This window comes from Condylostylus longicornis, unplaced genomic scaffold (assembly GCF_029603195.1).
Source record: "Condylostylus longicornis isolate FDR11 unplaced genomic scaffold, ASM2960319v2 ptg000001l, whole genome shotgun sequence".
In the NCBI taxonomy this organism is placed as follows: Eukaryota; Metazoa; Arthropoda; class Insecta; order Diptera; family Dolichopodidae; genus Condylostylus; species Condylostylus longicornis.
Genome location: NW_026577970.1, coordinates 2808011 through 2828641, shown reverse-complemented (window position 1 = coordinate 2828641; position 20631 = coordinate 2808011). Strand labels below are relative to the sequence as shown.

General features: G+C 24.9%; 2 protein-coding genes across 6 annotated transcripts in view; one reads left to right on the top strand and one right to left on the bottom strand.

Annotated features, from left to right (window-relative positions):
• Positions 1–41: 41 nt before the first annotated feature.
• Positions 42–1375, bottom strand: LOC129615848 (sesquipedalian-1-like). Its single transcript, XM_055531271.1, has one exon. The coding sequence runs from the start codon at positions 1193–1195 to the stop codon at positions 290–292; it is 906 nt and encodes a 301-aa protein (XP_055387246.1). The 5' UTR covers positions 1196–1375; the 3' UTR covers positions 42–289.
• Positions 1376–3884: 2509 nt separating this feature from the next.
• LOC129619308 (protein PF3D7_1417600-like) overlaps positions 3885–20631 on the top strand; it is a 102720-nt gene continuing 85973 nt past the window's right edge. For 2 of the 5 annotated variants that reach the window (XR_008697854.1, XM_055534543.1), the window contains exons 1-2: positions 3885–4527; positions 5597–6082. Coding sequence is in view for 4 of the 5 variants with exons in the window: in XM_055534543.1 (XP_055390518.1) it covers positions 4416–4527; positions 5597–6082 (598 nt within the window). In the remaining variant the exon portion in view is untranslated. Of the gene's footprint in view, positions 4528–4716; positions 4808–5486; positions 6083–20631 lie in introns of those variants that run through there. The other 3 variants (XM_055534510.1, XM_055534521.1, XM_055534532.1) reach the window with 3 other exon arrangements.

The following is a 20631-nucleotide window of genomic DNA, read 5'->3' as shown; positions in this document are numbered from 1 at the left end:
AATATAAATTATTAAACAAATGAATTTTTTTCTAATCGATGTTTATGAATATAGGTAATAAAATTTTTTAACAATGTTTGCAATAACATTGTTTCTACATACAAATGTTTACTTATAATATTAAAATTAGTATTTTATATATATATGTACTCATATATACATTAATAATATTAATAACAATGATAGTTAAAAAAATCTAAGTTTCAACTTGCACATTATATGTAAATATAAATGTATAAATTAATAAAAAAAATATTTTTAAAAATTTGACTTGTTATACTTATACTCATTACAATATAATAAGTGGCTCAGTACGGTTTTCTTTTTTTTTTCTGTATTGGCCAATGTCATGTAAAATTATCTTTCGAAAGCGTTCATGTGTTGTTTTAAATACGTTCTCTGAACTTTCATTCATATTTTTTGTGGGTTGCGGTTTTCTATCTATGTGATAATTTTGTTCATTATTTACACCAAAATGATTAGCATGAAATGCTTTTTCAACATCTAAACTTGATTCTTCTGTAAATATTTCCCATTTGCCACCAAAATTACTCGAATTTCCATTGACTGCATTTACACTTTTATTAACAATATTATTTTGTGATTGTTTCGTATTAGTTGCTTTGTTTCCATAAGACTGATTGAATAAAACTGAAGATGCGGCCCCCTCGGGTACTGGAGGAGCTGGTCTATTAAAAGGATTTTGCCGCCTTGGCGGAGGCTTAGGAGAATCCTGAAATGGGTTTTGTTGCTGCTGTGTTGGTTGAGGTTTTTGCACTACGCAATTCTGTAATCCATTTTGGATTTTTTGCGTATTAATTTCATTAAGTTGACGCTGTAATTCCAGTACCATCGCTTTTTTATATTCATAACTAGCACTAGTCAAAGATTTCATCCAAAGCTCTAAAATATCTTGATTTTCAGCAGCGAAAGTATATATATTTCGATTATCAAACACTATTTGAAAGCTTAAGCCGTCAAATTCGTCTGCCAATTCTATTGTACAATTTTCTAAAATAATCAATCCTAATGGTTCGCTTTCGTCTTTTTTATCAAAATAAAATAGCAAATTATTTTTTAAGACACAATATCTTTTTCGCCAAGAATTATTGCTACTCCTTTTATTCAACCAACCTTCTAAATCAAATGGAGGTGTTGTGGAATATCTAATCAAATTTTTTTCATTAATTTTCATTATATTTAAACTAGACGCACTTTAAAATTATTTGTATGTATCTACATTGAACTACCTTTTATAAATCGAAATAAATAATGAATTTGAAGATAAAGTATGTAGTTCCTTATTAATAATTTTATTTTTAAAATTTACTCAAGTATATTTTTTGTATTAAACATGCCAGTTATTGCAAAATTTCTCCAAATTAAATCTGATTGAAATATTCACAATATGTATGTCAAAAATAAATTCTAAATAGAAATTACTTTAGACATCTTTACGAGTTCCGTTGCGTTGCGTTCACTACTCATAGTGCTACAGACGTGAATTCTCAACGAATTAAAAATACTAAAGGAAGGAGCGTTGTTGTTTCTATTTCCATTAAACTCCCGAAAAAATCGTATCTTGGAAAAAACACAGCGAAGCTAAGAACTTCAGATAATTTCTTTCTTTTCCAAGCATTGTCAAATTGAAATTGACATTAAATGCCAATTGTTGATTTTTTTTATGGGAGAAGTAAGCGACGCTAGTGAAAAAAGGAAACAAACAGATTTTTATTTTTTTTTTTAAATTAGTGTAGTTTTTGAATGCAGAATTACAAAATATTTAGAAAAAAGTGTTAAAAAAAATATTATTTAATATAAATTTTGGAAAAAGATGCATAGTTCCTTCCAAATTGCTATTCCCATTTAAAAGAACAGATAGAATTTTTACTCCATATATATGTGAATATTATTTATTTTCATAATTAAAATATTTATTCAATAGTGTTAGATATAATTCATAATTCGTTATTTTAATTCATAATTTATTATTTTTTTTAAATTTGGAAAGAAAACATTAGTTTTTGTTTTGTTTTAAACTAAAATTACATTGGATGACACAATTTTACCGGAAGCGGATTTGTTTTCTATGCAAAATTATTTTGTGTTCAATGAAATATACCATACTTACGATATAAAAAATGGGTGATTTTTATATATATTTACAAGAAGTAAACAATATGGACTGAAAAAGTTTTCATATCAAATATTTTATCAAACAGTATTAGACGTAATTATGTTCATAGCATTTTGATTCAAAGTGCAAAAAGAAATTATATGGTAAAATTTACATAATGCCAGATGCTTTGCATAATTTGTGTGTAATAAATAATTTGCCTTTTTTTTTTAATGTGAATTGTGTTGATAATATTTATAGAGTGAAGATTTGGTTAACAAAGAAATATATCAACACGATGTGATGTCATTGAATGCAGAAAGTAAAATATATTGTATTAGAATGAATAAATATATGAAGCTCAGTTAATTAATGAGGAAGTATATGACAATATACTATCTATTTTAGTGAGTAATAGCCAAAATATCAGTTAAAATTTGTTAAAATGGGCATAGTTTTGGAGTCATTTTGTATCTGAAATTCAAAAATGTAATGAAACATCTTTGCTTCACATTGAAAAATGTCTTGCTAACATTATCGTCACCAGCAAAAAGTGTATTGCAAATAATACCACAATCAAGGCATCATAAAATATCAAAAAAATAATATATGTATATTCACTTTTAAGCGCCGTATGGTATTGCAATATAAAAATATTTATATTTAATTTCAATTTATGAAATAAATTTATTCAAAGAGAAAAAAATTAATGAGTTCTTTTTAAATTTGACTTTAATATTTTAAAAATATTTTTTCTTTTGATTTTAAAAAAAAACTTTAATCTACAAATTACAAAGCGGTGAAGCTTAGACTGGCAGTAAAAAAAATACTTTCCGCTCAAAATTTGAAAAGTAACTAAGCCCCCAATTTTAAATTCTCCTAGAATCCTTTAAAGACAGTAGAAAATTTTCCGCTAAAAAATTGAGTATCCTTATGATGAGTAATTATAAAAAATTATTTTACCGTTTAATAACATTTCCATTTTGCTAAAAAATAAAACAGAACTTCTAAATAAGTTAAATTTTTGTTAACAGAAGTTAATAAATTTGTATTTAACGCGATATAAAAAGTAGTCCATTTAATATCTTTATAGCACTTTTCCAAAAAAATTTTGAAAAAAGTGATTATTAGTTCCACTCTGTTCGTCCGTCCGTGAACATGTTTACACAACTTCTACACTCTTGAAGATAGGGAGCTGAAATTTAATATGTACATAGATCTTCACTAGACACTTATTTCCGTAGAGCAAAATTTTTAGCTATATCCCCCCTCTAGCAGTTATATCCCCCAAAACCGTAAAAGTGCAATTTTCACTAGTGAACAAAAAACTAACGGTAAGTTCCATGACATTAAAAAATATAATTATTTTCTTAGCTCACTCAATTAACGCTTGAAATCGAGCATGATGTTAACTCCTCTTTAAATTAATTTTTGCTTTATTTCAAAGACTGCATAAATCGTTCATTCTAAATATATGCAATCCTAGAAATAGTTTCGTATCATCATAAAATTTCACAGAAAATAATAATTATTTACAAAGGAATTATTGTGAATGTGTAAATGTCAAAATTTTCAGTTTCATTTTAACTCAATAAGAATTCACTCAACCATTCTGTAAGATAATAAATTTACTCAAATAAATTTTTAAATGTCAAAATTTTAGTACTCCTGTTTGTTTTTGTTTATGTTTTTGAATTTATCTTTATACACAACACACTCGAAATAATGATGGAAACAAAACAAAAAATGTGTCTACTACATGAGAGTTGAATAAATAGGAAAAAAGGCAAGCAGCAAGATTTACAAGATATTGAAATAAAAAAGAATAAATAAAGAAACAAAAGAAGATTAAAAGGAAAATAGAAACAAGAAACTTTTATAAGATATGAAATTATTCAAAGAAAATAAGGAAATTTTTACAGAAGAGTAGAAAAGAGAAAAGAAAATTCAAATGCAAAAGAGAAAGCAAAGTTGCAAATAAATCAGTTTTCCATTAAGCAGCAGCAATTGAAAAATTTTTAAGAGTACAGATTTAATTCTTTTTTTAGTATAAGAAGAGTAGTGGCGGTAATGTTGCAATTAAAAGAAAACTGTAAAGTTTTCTAATAGTTTTTTTTTCTAAAATTTTTTTTTTTTACAAATTATCTGCTTTGTTAAATAATTATAAAATTAATAAAATAATATTGAAGTAGATTTTCGATCTCTTTTCGATTTTTTTTTCGTTAACTTAAAATCCCAGAAAAATGGGATCATGCAGAAATCAATAAAAAACAACGCCTATTGTGGAGTCGTCAACTAAATGCCAAAAAAAAACAAGCTTATCTCAAAAAAGTGTTCAGATAAACAAAATAAAAAAAAAAACAAAAATACAACGAAAACATTCTTATCATTCAACGATTTGTTATCAGGAAGTATGTTAAAATTTTTAATTCAAAACTGATTTTATAATTTTATCAAAATAAAAAACTTTTGACTAAAACTCAACATTTGCTTAAAGTTTGAATACTCGTATGTAGGTACTTAATACTCTTTTTGTTTACCTTAACAAGTGCTTAATAAATTAAAAAAAACATTAATAACTTAGAATTTAAATTTTAAAATAACATTAAAATTTGAATAAAATACCTAAAAAAAAATTCGAAAATGACCATTTTCAATAATTCATTTTATACAACAAAAAAAATGTTATAGGTTTGCATAAGTTTATGTGAATTTGTTTTATATATTGTGTACATATGAATGTATCTACAATATCGGACAAACTTATATACGTTATAACAACAGCAAAACAGAAAAAAATTGAAATAGATACATGATTACATATTTTGAATATAAATATGTATCTACTTATTTCTGTATATGCATATATGTACATAATTATATACATATATTAAAATGATATACCTATATACGACTCCTATATACATAGTCAGGTAGACATAATGTACATACATGTTATAAAAAGATTCATCGATTTTGAAGCACCTACCAATACACAAATGTTCATAATGTTGTGTAGTAGGTACCTACATAATATGTACAAGTACTCAAGGCGATGATGATGGATAAATAAATGCATTTGTGCATACTAAATACTTTTCAACATAATTATGTATTATTTACACATACATATATGTATGAAAAAAAACGTCAATTTAAAATCCAATTAAAAAAAGAAAATTAATTTTTTTTTCTTTTATCTGTTTTCTTTTTTGAACATCAATCGATAAAGTCTATATGGCAAACTTATTTTGTAGAAATTTTTATTTTCTTTAAAATTTTCTAGTTTGTGTTTATTACTTTATACAATAATTGTAACTACATACAATATCATTTTATACATACATACTTATACATACCTTGCATACAGGTTCATTATAACATACTCATACGGTGACTTTAACGTAGCTATAGAGAAAATGACATCTTCAGTTGGTTTAAAAAAAATCGAAAGTAATACAACGACTCTTTCTTCTACAGCGGAAGATTGCGGTAATAATAATAACGATAATAGTGGTAATGCTAATAATATTATAATGAGTGATGATATCGCAATATCACCTATAGAGGGATATTCAGAAGTTAAAGAGATACCCAGTCCATATTCGAAAATTGTAAATGTTTGTTCATCGTCAGGTGAATCAACACCAACAGCTAATGGATCTGTTGAAAATATAATGATAATAACAAATTCATCAGAAACATCGACAATATCTTTAACAAAAACAACATCCTCTATAACAAATACAACAACAATAGCAAATTCAGTAACATCACCTGTAATCGCTGGAATAATTAATAGTCCATCATCAATAATTGCTAATAGAAATTTTTGTACTATGTCTGGTATAAATGATATGCCACAATGGAAGAAAGATTTAATTGCAAGGAAAAAAAGCAATAATTCAAAAACAAATGAAACAAAACAACAATTTGAAACGGTGGCTAACAGTACTGTTAAAAATGGTAAGTTCACTTTAAGTTTTTATAATAAAAATTATTTTTTGAATATAGAAAAATGGGAAAATAAAGTGCAATGCAAGATTTCTTTTTGAAATTGAAAATCTTAAGGATATTAGCATTCCACGCAGATTTAAGGAAAGAATTCAAAATATTTATGTACATAATTAATAACAATACTATTAATTTTATCTATGTTTATCTAAATATTTTCACCTTATATTAAATGCATAATATTTAATATAAATTACGTATCTAGAAATAACCCATATCTTAAGTGGTCATTACCCATTTTGAAGACCATATAACTCTTAATATTTTTACTCAAAGTATAGAAATAACTTGTATCTTTATATAACATAAGCATATTTCAACACTTATATGAGTGTTGTAATAAAGATATACAAATAACTCTTTTGGAAATAGACCTTTTTTGTTTTTTAAAATAAAATGTACTTAAGTACAAATGTTTTGATGTACGCAAGTTTATCGGTATTTAAATAAAAACATTGCCAAATAAGAAAGAATTTTCTTGTAATATGCTATAAATATTTCTCAATTCTTCGAAAAATATTTTGAATTTGGTGTAGCTATTAATAATATAATGAAATATATATGTAAAATTATTGTATTATTGATTTATTTTCATAAACGGCTCAAAAGCATAACTAATTTGAAAACAGTATATTTCTAAAAGGGTTATTAAATTATATTCAAAATGAAAATAAAGGGGTAGGAAATTCATTTATGTGAAAATTAGCTATAAAATGTGGTTGTTGTGATTTCGGGTGCAATTTCTGTCTATCCTGTTTAAAAGAAACATCTAATTTAAATAAAATTTTTCTCAGTGTCTGAATATCACATAGTGGAATTTTATTATTAGGTTGTACAAAAGTACAACCTAAAAAATTAGGTTGTGCTTTTGCATTATACTAAAAAATAGCGTTACAATTAATTTAATTAGATTGTCACAAAAGTATCTACTCTCATATGTTAAAGTATGTATGTACTCTCATATGTACTTGGATGGAGAACAATTAAAATTGCAAATTAAGTTTTGAATATGAACCTATAAAAAGTAAATAAATCGGAATTAAATAAGTATGAGATATGTTAAATAAAGAACAAAAAAAAGTTATGAAAAAAGGCTAATGTCTTTTGAAATTGTGGAAAAATAAAAGAAAAATTGCAATCCTCAGTAAAAGTAAACTCCACAAAAAAAAAACAACTTTTGAACGTCAGGGTTGCTATTAATTCATAGAAATCAGAAAAAAGAAGATAAAATATGCAAATTTTGATTTTTGTAGAAATTTTATATAATTTTCTGCAAAAATTTTTATATTATATTAATTTGTATGATTATGTATTAAATTTTCATCGCGTGTGTAATTTTGTTTTACATTAAACTTTCATTTGTGCCGTAAAGGTACTTAATCATGCTAATTCATGGATTCCTTAAAAATATTAAAATTAATAAAAGACATTCTTACATCACTTCGTTTGAGTAGGTCGCATCAATCAGTGTAGATCATCTGCTATTCAGCTTTTTCGTCATCTTACTCGGTTAATTCAAAGCCATTTATTCTACTGGCTTTTAATTTGTTGTTGTCAAAAGTTACCTGTAGTGAAAATTAACTTAATTAATTCTGGAACAATATTTTTAAACACATTTGTTATATCAAAATATTCATCTTTTCCCAAAAATTTTATTAGTCCTAAGTATATTTATTATGCATATACATTTATTTAAAAGTTCATTTTTAAAATCAAGTATCTTATATGTATTAACCTTGATTTGATCAATTCAAAATTTTTCCTATAAATATACAATTTTAAGTATTTTAGGAAACAAATAATAATTTTAAATAATTTTATTTTCTACAAATTATTAGGTCTTTAATAAAGACGCACGTTCTCTATCTTATAAACAAAATAAACTCGGATTTTTATTTCCATATAAATCAGTTCAGTTTCGGCTATAATAAAATACTAATGCACGGATGGGCAGACCAGGATGATTGATCGAAATTTATGTTTGAAACTTGGAGATATTATAGTACCTCCTTTAAGTATGCAATGCGGTTTGAAATAATAATAGTCAAGCATATTCAAATTTTATGATTTTCGAAACATATATCTGCACAATTTTATAGAATTTGGTGTTTGTTATGCAAAAAATATTGCAATTATATTGCAGGTTTCGCTGCAAATAAATATATTAGTATTATTTAATAACTTCTAACACTGGTATCAATAATTTTTTCAATTTTTTTTATAAAAGTACAATTTTCTTCCTCATTTAATAACTGTTTATTTCATCATTGTAATTGTACTAAGAATTAATTCGGGACACCATATACAAGTTATATTTTCATTTAGCTTTTAATATATATGTAAAATTTATTTATATCATATACATAATGTATAAAATTTCAAATCAAATTTAAAAAATCTCAATAATAGAAAATAAAAATATTTCACTCTTTAATTTTATAGAATCTAAATACACACATATAGCTGCATACATTATAGGCATATAAATACAAGTATGTACTCGTTATATAAAGTTAGAGTTTCGGCGGATTAAATGTTTATTTATATATACCTTTTTTTCTATATATTTATACATTTAATAATTTTTATGAAATAAAAAATGAAAACAAAGATTTATTTGTATTTGTGATACCATTATTCAACATTATTTCCGTTACGGTCTGTTGTACACCCACAAAAACTTCACAATTTTATAAAAAAAAAAAATTGAAAAAAAAAACTAAGAGAAAAAGAGTTAAAATTTTACTCAACTATGGTAAGCCGGTTAATAGCATCTAATAAAATCTGAATACATATTTAATAAAATATAGAAAAAATAGAAAAAAAAAATATAACCAGAGTATCATTCAGTCTTTCGTGTTATTTACGTTCGCACAAATCGTTTCAAAAACTTATTTAAAAATTGAAACTTTTATATTAAAATTAAATTTTATATTTTATAAAATATATATATATATATATATATATATATGTATAAACATAAATGTGTACTTTAATAATTGTATGAAAATTATATCTAAAATATTAATTAATACATAGTTTTCTATAGTGCTTAAAATTGTATTACGTACATTAAAAGACAAGGTTCTTGAACTCTTTTGGTGAACAAAATCACTTGATTTCATAAATTTATTAAAATCAAAGGAAAGGGAATAAAAAAATTTTAAAATTAAATTTGACTAATTTGTGATTAGAATAAAAAAAAAATTAATTTTCTTTTTGTGTGTATAATTGATATTTTTTTAAAAATTAGATGAAATATGAAGAAAAATAATAATTGGAGTACTTAGAAATTATTTTAGAGACATTTCTATACAGACGAAAGGTAAAAAATAATTAACCCCAAATTATGAAGCCTAAATTACCTTAATATACATAAAGATATATGTATATTGAAAGTTGATATAGATGTACATACACATTATATAATTTATACTAGTTAAAATGCTGATTATAGTTGAAAAATAATTGTGCTACTATTTATGGAATTTTTACTAAAAGAATTTTTTGAAATAAGAATTATAATTATAAGTAATTTTAGTTAACAAAATTTTCACAATTCGATATGCAGAAACATATTTTATACAGAATTATATGCAGAATTATACGGCAATTATACGAGCAATTTTCTGTTAATAATTTATGTATTAAATTTATATTAAATTTTCTGTCAATAATTGACTTAAAAGGAAAAGTGTGTATTATTATTGATGTATATACTTATATCACTTTTCCTTTTATGCCTATAACTTGACAATAACAAATTTGGATTTATTAGAATTATTCCAATATTAAAATGACACAAAAGTGGTTAAAATTAACGGTAATTTCAAATCCATTTTTTTAAGTTTTCCTATTGCCTTTCTATTAGACGGTGGTGTTTGAGTCTGAAGTTTTAGTATCTTGTAAGCACTAAAATTTCTTTGAAAGCGATCAAAAAATATTATTATTTATCTTTACTCACTGACCTAACCCTCTAAAATATTTGCAATAATATGATGTATTTCGGTGTATTCATGAAGTATTAATATTAATATTAGTACTGAAAATAGTACTAATTTCTTCTAATGTCAGTTCTGATATTACATTATACATTAACTATAGATTTATTTTTTACATAATATTATATGAAAAAAGATTTGTCTTTTAAAATCAACTTGCTCAAGAGAAAAGTTCTACTGTAAAAACCATTGGCTTGATCCGAATTTATTTATTATTTTTTTTTTATTTATTATTATTTCAACTGACGTTGCAGACCTTAAAAACTATAAAAATCTCGTATTTCATACATGTACGAGTATACATGCATATATGTATATGTATTAAATTTGGAAAAAGGTAATTAGGGTCACACCTATGTCTTCTTTAGCATTCCTTTTTCCTACAATTTTGCGTTAAAAAAATTTGTTTAGTCATTATTAACGTTAAAGTCTATATTTTTTAATTCTGGAATATTTTAAGGATAAGTTTATAAATTGAATAAAAAAGTAATTTTACATACATAATGCCCAAATAAAACATGACTATAGTGAATTGGGACAATTACGTGATATTGAATAGCTATACAATGTAGCTAAATGCAATTTATTTTTCGCCTATATAACTGTGCGCATATTGTACGATTAATAAAGTCCATAATCATAAATAATTCTTATATGTATACTTTACATATAAATTCTCTAAATATTTATGTACGTATATGTGTTCTAGTTGTACGCTTTTGTTATAAAAATTTTTTATACAAATTTGTTTTAAAAAACAAATTTATAAATTTTCTTTTGTAACTCGAGATTATTAAGTAATTTTTAATTATTAAATTTTTTTTTACTCTAGTAATATATAGTGATAGTGAGAATATTTTTGGTGACAATAAACTTAATTAAAACTTTTGATGGTGAGTGTATTGTCACTTCGAAAATTTATCATTTTTGATTCATCATTCGGTTCCGTTTCTAAATTAATTTTAATATAATTTTGTCGTGCTTCTGGAGGTAAAGACTATAAAAGCGCTAATTACCGACATCATTGCATACAATAAGGGAGGTTATTATATTACGGCTCCCGTAGTAGGGAACCGTAAATAAACTGTTTTTAGAGAGGTGTCGGTCTGTCGGTTTTTCGACCAGTCTGTCTGTCTGACTGCGTGTGCAAGCGTGTGTCTCAAATTCGGCTGAACAGATTTTGATGAAATTTTATATGTAAGTTTATTTCCACCATGGCATGAATTGAGCAACTTTTGGGATATATCAGACCTTGGGAACTCGGGTTTTTGACGAGCCACATAAAGAGAAATAATCAGCCAATTTCCTTGAAATTTAATATTTAAATTTGGAGTAATAAAAAAATGAACATATACATTTTTTGGAACGACCAAGGCTCGGAAACCAAACTGGGCCGATTTTACATTTTTTATCATATCTACTTGAATTTCTTGAAATATGATATTTGAGCCCTGGTTGTTACCGAAACTAACTGACGAGATTTTCAGGGAATTCACATTCAGGGACAATACAGAGCGAAATTCTAACAAGAGCCAAATTGACATTTTTCTAGGCATGTAAACTAAAAGCTTACTAACGGCCTAAAAATTGGAAAGAAGTGTTTAAAAGTTATTTTTATAATCTTCTGTAAAACTTTCACTTAACTAGACAATGTACATTCCGGACGTTTATGTGCTGACCACATCAGATTTTTCTTTTTTTACAAAAAAAAATAGTGTGCTTAGCAAATGCTATTATATAAAGAACAAATCTATCACGATTTTGACACTCGCTTTAAATACAAAAATTTTAGTGCTATCTATACGTTACCAAATAGCAAATCATTTATCATAACTGGTTTTCTTTAAGTTATTGTAAATTAGACAACACTTACAAATAGTAAGAGTGTTTTAAAGATAAAAAGTAATTTGTTCAGGGGGGATGGAATTTTTTTAAAATTTAGAGCTTTCGATTTTGAATTACTTGAAGCTTAGTAATTTTGGCAGAAGAACACGATTATAACGTTTCACATTTAATTTCCACCTTCATTTTATTACCAAAATTTCATTTTGTTTATTATAATGATTTTGTCCTTTATTTTATAGGCGAATTATGAATTAAAAATATTTCATACCAATTTAAAAATATCTCTATACAAAGATATACGCACCCTGTTACTTCACAAATTGAATGCATTTACCCGAACACGTATCATAAGCACACATAAATAAATAAAAATTGGGAAATAAAATTTGTGTAACCTTGTACTTCTTTATATTAAACTTTTGTCAGCTTGCAAAATGCTGCTTTCATACAAATATTTTCAGGGATGTCGCAAATAGAAATATTGTAAATAAATTTTTGAAAAAACTATTTCTTCTGAAAATTTGTGAATAATTTAATTTAATTTTTTATTATTGTGTTAATTTTAAAGAATTTTTCATTTTATGTCACTAAAAACGATTGCTTTTAACCCAGTTTTGCATTTATCCAAGTTACATTTATGCGTTTTAATTTATATAGAAATGTAATTAAAAGAAAGTAATAAAATTTTTAATTGCTTTGAAGCGAATCTTGCATTTAAGCTTACCGCTTATACATATCTGTGTTCAACTGTATAAGTTTCAAAAGTAAGTTCAAATTGAGGTTGAAATAATTTTGATGTTAGTGATAAACCAAACAACAATTTGCAAGAGTAAGATATTTAATTTTTATTTTCAATTTTGGTTCTCTATAAAGGAAATTGATAATTTTTAATAATTTTCTCTCTGTTGGTCTACAACCAGATGTACATTTATGCATCTAAGCATTTACCAGATGTATAAATATGTGTATGGCAAATGTGTACTGGAAGTAAGACATGCTTCACCTGTATACTTGTAAAACCACAAAACATTAATAATTTTGCATATTTGAAAATTAATTTTTTAAAAACTCTATTTGAAATCTTAAATATTCATTTTAAAAAAAATTTTTTTTTTTTTTTCCGACTAATCGTCTTTCACACTTTTTTAATATTCCGTTGATGTAAATTATCGGAATCTTCGAAGTGAATAATTTCCAATATATTTTATTGTTCTAAATTAAAGAATTAATTATTGCAGATTTTTTAATATTCAACAACAAAATGCTTTTTAAGTTTTGATGAAACTGTAGAGATGGGTTCATATAAGTGTCAAAATAGATAAAGTGTTTGAACACTTTATCTTATTGTCAATACAATTTGAATTATAAAATTTAGATGGGTTTAGTTTTCGATCATTTTAATTTCAATTTATAGTTAATTTAATCTAATTAAACTAGAACATATAAATATATTTCGTGCTTTTTATAAAAGTATTTTAAAATAAATAAATAAATCAATTGAAAAACCTTGTTACATGTAACATATTGCTTTATTCATCTTATATGTTGAATTTGAATTCTGCTGAAAAATTAAATTGGTTACAATAAATTATGCTATAATAAACTCTTAATTATTTTGAATACAAGCACTGTCAGAACTTCCAGTGGAATTTGACCGTAATTACAATACATGTACATATTACCCCTAATTAGGTATCAAAGCAAAAATTTGTTGCAATTTATATTTCCTATGCCGAATGCAGTAAATCCCCGATGTCCTTAATACCTGTTCATTTTCCAATGTTGCGTATTAGAACATCTGCTTTCTTGCTATACCATTATTTCCTTCAATTATTCCCTGGATTATCAGTTTGTTTATGAATAATAAATACTATTTTTTTTAACTATTCATGCAAAATATTAAGCCTATGTACAAGTTTCACTAATTCTAGTGAACAAAATTAGTGAATCTATTTGATTCAAAATAATAATCGCACAATCTAGGTACATAATGTATACATATCTAATAACGTGATTGTATCTCAGAAAATGTATAAAATCAGAATTTTTCTAATTCATATAGAAATAGAAATGACAGAGAAAATTTCTTTTCTAGAAAACCGACTTGTAACCTTTTTACAAACAGCTTTGAAATTCATATTTTACTCTAAAGAGAAGACATAAAAATACAATATATCCATGCCTCTATCTTTTATAATGTCATGAGGTACAAAATATGTGAATAAAATAAAAATTTATTAAAATAATAATAAAATAGACACTAAAATAAATAATTTTTAGATAATTTTTTTTCTTTTTGAAATTTAGTAAATTGTCACTAAATTATAAATAATATTGTTGATGAAATCGTTATGGCATATCTATTGTAAAAATCTTTTAGTAGAATAGTGTAACCAAGATCAATTTTCGCAATTCTGTAAAAATATTCATAAAATATTGTGTATAAAATATAATCAGGCCTTCTGAAACAGTGATCCATAAATAATTTAAATACTACACTTTAGAATGTAGATAGAAATATTTAAATTTGTACATAAAATATTTGATCACTTTTGAACCTATCAATTCTACCACTATATTCTCTTTGCTCCTCAAAAATTACTCAAAATGAATATTTGCATTCAAGATGAAATATTTCATCAAAATGAATGTTTGATAAAATTACTACCATCTAATCGAATAGTTCTGAATTTTTATTAATATTGAAACTAAAAAGGGAAAATTCGAAATTTGAATGGCTCTGACACACACTATCAGATTTTAAAGCTATAGTGCTCAGACCTAATAGTACAATTAGTACAACAAATAGTATAACAGTTACTTTATTTAGCATATTATGTAAGTATATGCAATTAAATAAACTTATTAAATTATTTTCGTTGGTTATATTGAAATAAATTTCCTTATTCTTCATCGATTAAGAAAAGAAACGTTAAAATAATTTGATTTCAGGTAGCTTTGCTACAAAAATAATATATGTGGTAATTAGTTTTCTAAAATTTAATTAAGATTGCCATAATATGACAACTTCTTTTCCCCCGAATTGAACACAAATGCAAATTTAAATATTTTTTATAATGTGTTTTTTTAACAAGATACTATACAATATCACTTGTTCTAAAATTCTAAATTTAAAATAGTTGAACTAAATAAAATTATATCCGGTTACGCAGCAATTTCAGCTAGAAGAATGCAAACATATCAAATATAAAGAATTAAATAATAACAATGAAATACCTAATATGTAATAGATAGCACATATAAACTTCATTCAAAACGTAAATTCAGAGGCGTATGATTAAAAAAAGAAAAAACAAAATTCTAAAAGTTTGAAATCTTAAATGAATAAATGTTATACTCGTATATGAAAGTGCGCAAAATGAATAATCTTAGAAAAAACAATCAAAATTATCAAAAATTACCGTTTTGCAAACTTCATGCATCTAAAAATTATGCCTGCTAAAAATAGAGAAATTTTGTAAAATATGCGAAATCGCAAATTGCTCAATCCCAATAAGAAAATAAATTACGTTAGACAGAAATAAATCCAAAATGGATACGATTATAAATTTATGTAACCAGGGTATGAGTACACCGCAACCGAATATACAGATCTATTGCGCCCTCCACTGATGGAAGGAAATGCCCCTACAGCAATCGGCCGAAACTTTCTGACGAACTCGAGCAAATGCGGAAGCATCACATTCAAAATCTTGCATTCTCAATTCTCATAACATATTTGAGTCTGTCGTATTGGAATTTAAAATTGAAATCGCTTTTACTTTTTTCATTGACTCGTGTTGATGAATTTTCAACAGCTATGTTCCAAATTTCGAAATGCTCTTATTCTTATGACATTGTAAAATTGCTAAACTTTGGGTATTATTTTGATTTTGTGAGAAAATTTTTAATAATAAAGAGCAAGAAGCTTGTGTATAAAACTCTCTATTAAGCCAATGTACTTATTAATATATATTTACTCCTGTAAAACTTTATTGTGTTTAACGTTCAAATTAGATATGCGAAAGATAAAAAGAATGTACGTATAGAATAGGTATACTTTATTATATGCATATGTATGATTGCAGACATACATTTATATATTAACGCTTTATAGAACGCAAGACAATCAAACATGTAGTTGATGAATCTTTGATACTTTTAAAATGTTAAAATGAAAACAACTGGTGGCGTTCAAAATTTCCGGTCAATTAGTAACAAAAAAAATATACAGTAATATCTTGAAAAAGTCAACTCGATATAGAAACATTTGATATACACAAGTCTCTAAAATTTTTAATACCATTTCCCCATTGTAAGTCATTGAAACCTCGCTAAAAGTTATTTGTTTTTATAAATGAAATTTTAAAAAACTACGTATGAAGTTCGCTTTAACTCACTTAAAGTCTTGAACTTTCTATTAAGAAATCACATTAAACGAGAGATTGCTGTGATTTTAATTTTAAATTGATCCAGAATAAATATAAGTGCATATACACTGATACCTACATACATGTATGCATATCTGGATATTATAGATAGTAGACCGAGTATCTGTCATTTCAAGTATTTCCTCTTTTGTTTTAATAATAAAAAATTCAAAAATTGCGAAATGATATTCGTTCTATTTAAGTTGTGTTTTACAATATATATATACGTATATACTCCATACAATTTTTTATAATTTTTAAATTCCACATTGTATAATTTAATACTCTTGTACTTATTAAATATTTAATAATGTGTTTTTATTAAAAGTGAAAGCTTTAAATATTTAATTGAAATTTATTCACAAAAAAAAACAAGATAAGCGTAAAGATTCACTCTTATTCTACCGCTAGTTTGCATTAAATTAGAAATACTACTTCGGTCGTGGAATAATAAATTATAGTTTTTTTTGATATAACAAAAAAATGTCTCTATTCACAAAATATTTCGAAGGTATCATCAATTACTATATGATTACATTAAAATAATAAAAAGTGGCCTTGCCAATATTATATACATATGTAAATATATGGTTCTAGTCTAATAAATTAGTCATATAAAAATATACAATATTGTCAAAATCAGAATTTACTAATAACTGATGGGCATATTTTTTATCGTAAAATTTATAGTATTTATATATGTACAACAACATTATGCAACAGTCATTACAGCGGATGTGTTCAAATTATGAGGTACCTAAAAAGTTTTATACTATGTTAAAACTTTAAAGATTTATATTCAAGAAAATGAATCTTCAACTGCAGTTTATAAACCATATACATATATTTCCAAAATTTATAGAAGATCTCAAATTTTCCTTCAATTATTCCCTGTGTTAACAGTTGAAGTAGTTGGTATTGTTCACATTCAAGATTCGGATTAAAGCAAAGATCAACTTTTTCAGATAAAACTTAATAGAAATTCAGTAAAACGAGTTTTCAGACTTTATTATCGAGTCCAACAATTTTGTATAGAAATTTTGATATAATTATTTGATTATAGAGAGATCAAGCATGTTTTAATTTGGTTATAGCGATCTAATCTAAAACATTTTAAATAGATTGAACTCATCACCATCTTAAATAGATTAACTCTGCATTGTGAGTTATAATTTTCATAGGCTTAAAAATAACTTGAGTTTAGGATAACTTATTTTAATCGTACTTCTAGTAATATATTCTATTAAAATAAACTATCTTACAGTACAATCTCGACTAGTAACTTATAATGGGACAAGTTAGTCAGCAACTGGACTTTTAGTACGGACTGAATTTACACTTTGGTCAATGTACAGAATTTTCCAGAATTAAATTTTTTACAATTTTATTATATCCTGCATCTTCGCAAAAATGATTAAACATAGATTTAATTTTTGCTTAGGTTCTAAACCTATACATTAATAACTTTGCGTGTTATTACAATAGTAAATTTGTAATGAGTAATTATTTGGAGAAATCAATAACCATCTTAGTAAAACAACCATCCAATAAAGTTTAATAAATTTAATATTTGCTTGATAACATTATAATTTCTAGCCAATATTTCATATTCCAAGTTTCACATTGATGCAAATGTAAATTGTCCAATGCATTATAAAGCTATTAAGTGCTATAAATGTTTAAGTGCATTTTAATTTTATAAAAAATGTCAATATTAAATTTTAAAGCAAGTTGTCATTAAATTCATTTATTCAAATTAATTATTTTTATGATTTTTCAAATATATTTTTGCAAATTCATTGGGTTAAATTTGAAATGGTAGGGCCATATTGTATGACATGATAGCTTTAGTTTACTCAACAGTGTCAAAACGATTATAGTTTTTTTTCTTATTTTAATTTCTGAAATTTTTTTTATCTCAAGTAATGTTGTCACTGAATTAAAACTTTTACTTTTTACTTTTAAATCAAAGTTGCTAGTTAACTTTGATCATTAGATTTTAATTTAAAAGTGTAAATAATTTATCAATTTATTAAGTATTTCTCGTAATTTTTATTTGTAATATTGAGAATTCCTTCATACAACTGTAAAACAGATGGATGATGTAGCCAAAGGAACAATTAAAAAAAAAAAGAACAATTAAATATTATTTCTTCTCGAACTGGACTTGAAACAGCGACTAAGTTATAGAGGTATGAAGAAATTGTCGGCAAGTTGCTTTCTGCAGTAATATCGCCATGATTACATGTATTGTTACCATGCGATCGATTCGATTGTTTTTGCAACATACAATCACAAGAAATATATATACTATTTTGTAATATCAAATGCATTTATATATTTAGGTAGACAATTACAAATAATTCGAATTAAACTAATGGTTTATAAAGTAACATATTCCTCCAAACTTACTACGAACAAGTTGACAAGTTGTTACAGTGAAACGGGGTTTGCTTTTTTCAAATTTGTCTGAAATTGTTTTTTTTTTCAGAGTTTGAACCTTCGACATGATACTACTAATACTCTATCTCTATGACAGGTGTGCGTACTTTTGAATTTATAATTTTAATTTTCGGGTATATCATCTGCTCATTTTGTTACAAAATCTTCATAATTTCGCATTTTGGATTAATACGAAATATTTCACTTCAAAGTATGTTTGGGCTTCAAAAAAAAATTATTCTAATCTTTTCCGTTTCCTCTTGGCAGATTATCTGATTTTTTACCTTTAACATTTCAACTTAAAAATTACAGACTTTTTCGTAATTTAAATCAAGTGTACTGTTTAATAAAGTATTAGTTTAATAATAATGTAATTAAGTAGTATGCGTGTAATATGTACATGTGAATTTGTAATCATTTCAAAATTTAACATATCTGTGCCTGTATTTTTATGGACAAAATAAAAGTACCAGAATGCTTAACAAAGTATTGGAAAATGGGATTAACGTTTATCTTTTGTTCAATTGCACATTTCAAATACAATGTTAATATATTGATACATACATACATGCAAATTTTAAAAATTAAATTCTTTAATTTTATAAAGAAGAGTTATTTTGATTATCGCACATACTTTTAAATAAAAAATGCTTAAAAATTATTGTTCAGATTAAGAATATGTGTCAAAATTTTCATTTTTTATACCAATTGTAATCGCAAAAGTATTTACTAGAATTCTTTAATACTATTGATTTTAGTATTACAGTATTACTATTGTTTATAGCGCAATCGATGTTCCTCTGTATATTTGTTAGCTACAAATTTCGGTACAATAATTCTACATAAAATTTATTAACCAAATGTAATATAAAATTGAATCTACACTGAACTTTATTGGACTGGATTAAATTTGTACTGAATTTTATTAGACTGTAAACTGTTGTGTAACTCTTCTGTTAAATATTTCAGTGTGAAAATAACTTTTTTCATATTCTAAAATTTGTTTTCGAAAGAAAATCAAAAATGCTTTTACTTTAAGATTTTTTAATTAAAATTTTTAGCATAAATCAATGAAAAAATAATGTTTGAGTAATATTGGATTTTTATAGCATTTCGCTCGATAAGGTGAACTTGTTAGAAGTAGTATTACGTTTTCGTGATGAGAAATCTTTATATTTCGAATGAAAATTAAGTTACATTTGAGGCATTGATTATAGATATTCCACTGTAGTGCAAAAGTTATGTTTCAAAAATTTGTTTTCCTGTAGGTTTTTCCGGAATCTTAATATATAGACGGAGGTCAATTATAAGATGTGGTGGGGCAAGACACTCTTGTTCTAGCATTTCTCGCAACTTTATCTTGAGAGTCTTTTCTCGGAAAAGACCCTCAAAGATAAAGTTTAACATTGTTTCTAAAATATGCTTTCAAAAATTCAAATAATCAAGGGAAAATTTTTTCCAAGAGTATTGTTATTACAACGTTGTTTTTATATTTATATTAATAGTCTTTGATTTGTGTATGAAGATCAATGAAAATTTTTTGTTTTAAAAAGGGTAAACATTTTGTTATCCTAGACATGGCTAGAATAAAATTTTAAATTTTCGAATTTCGAAATGCAGTGAAATTGTTGTAAAAAGTGTTCATTTAAAGATATTAAGTATTAAAACTTTATGATTTTCTCCAATAGAGTCGAAAATATTACTTCCAATATGCATATGGGTTTCTTTTCGATGAAAATTCGACGTTACATATATTAGAAAAAAAATGCCCTTCCCCTAACAT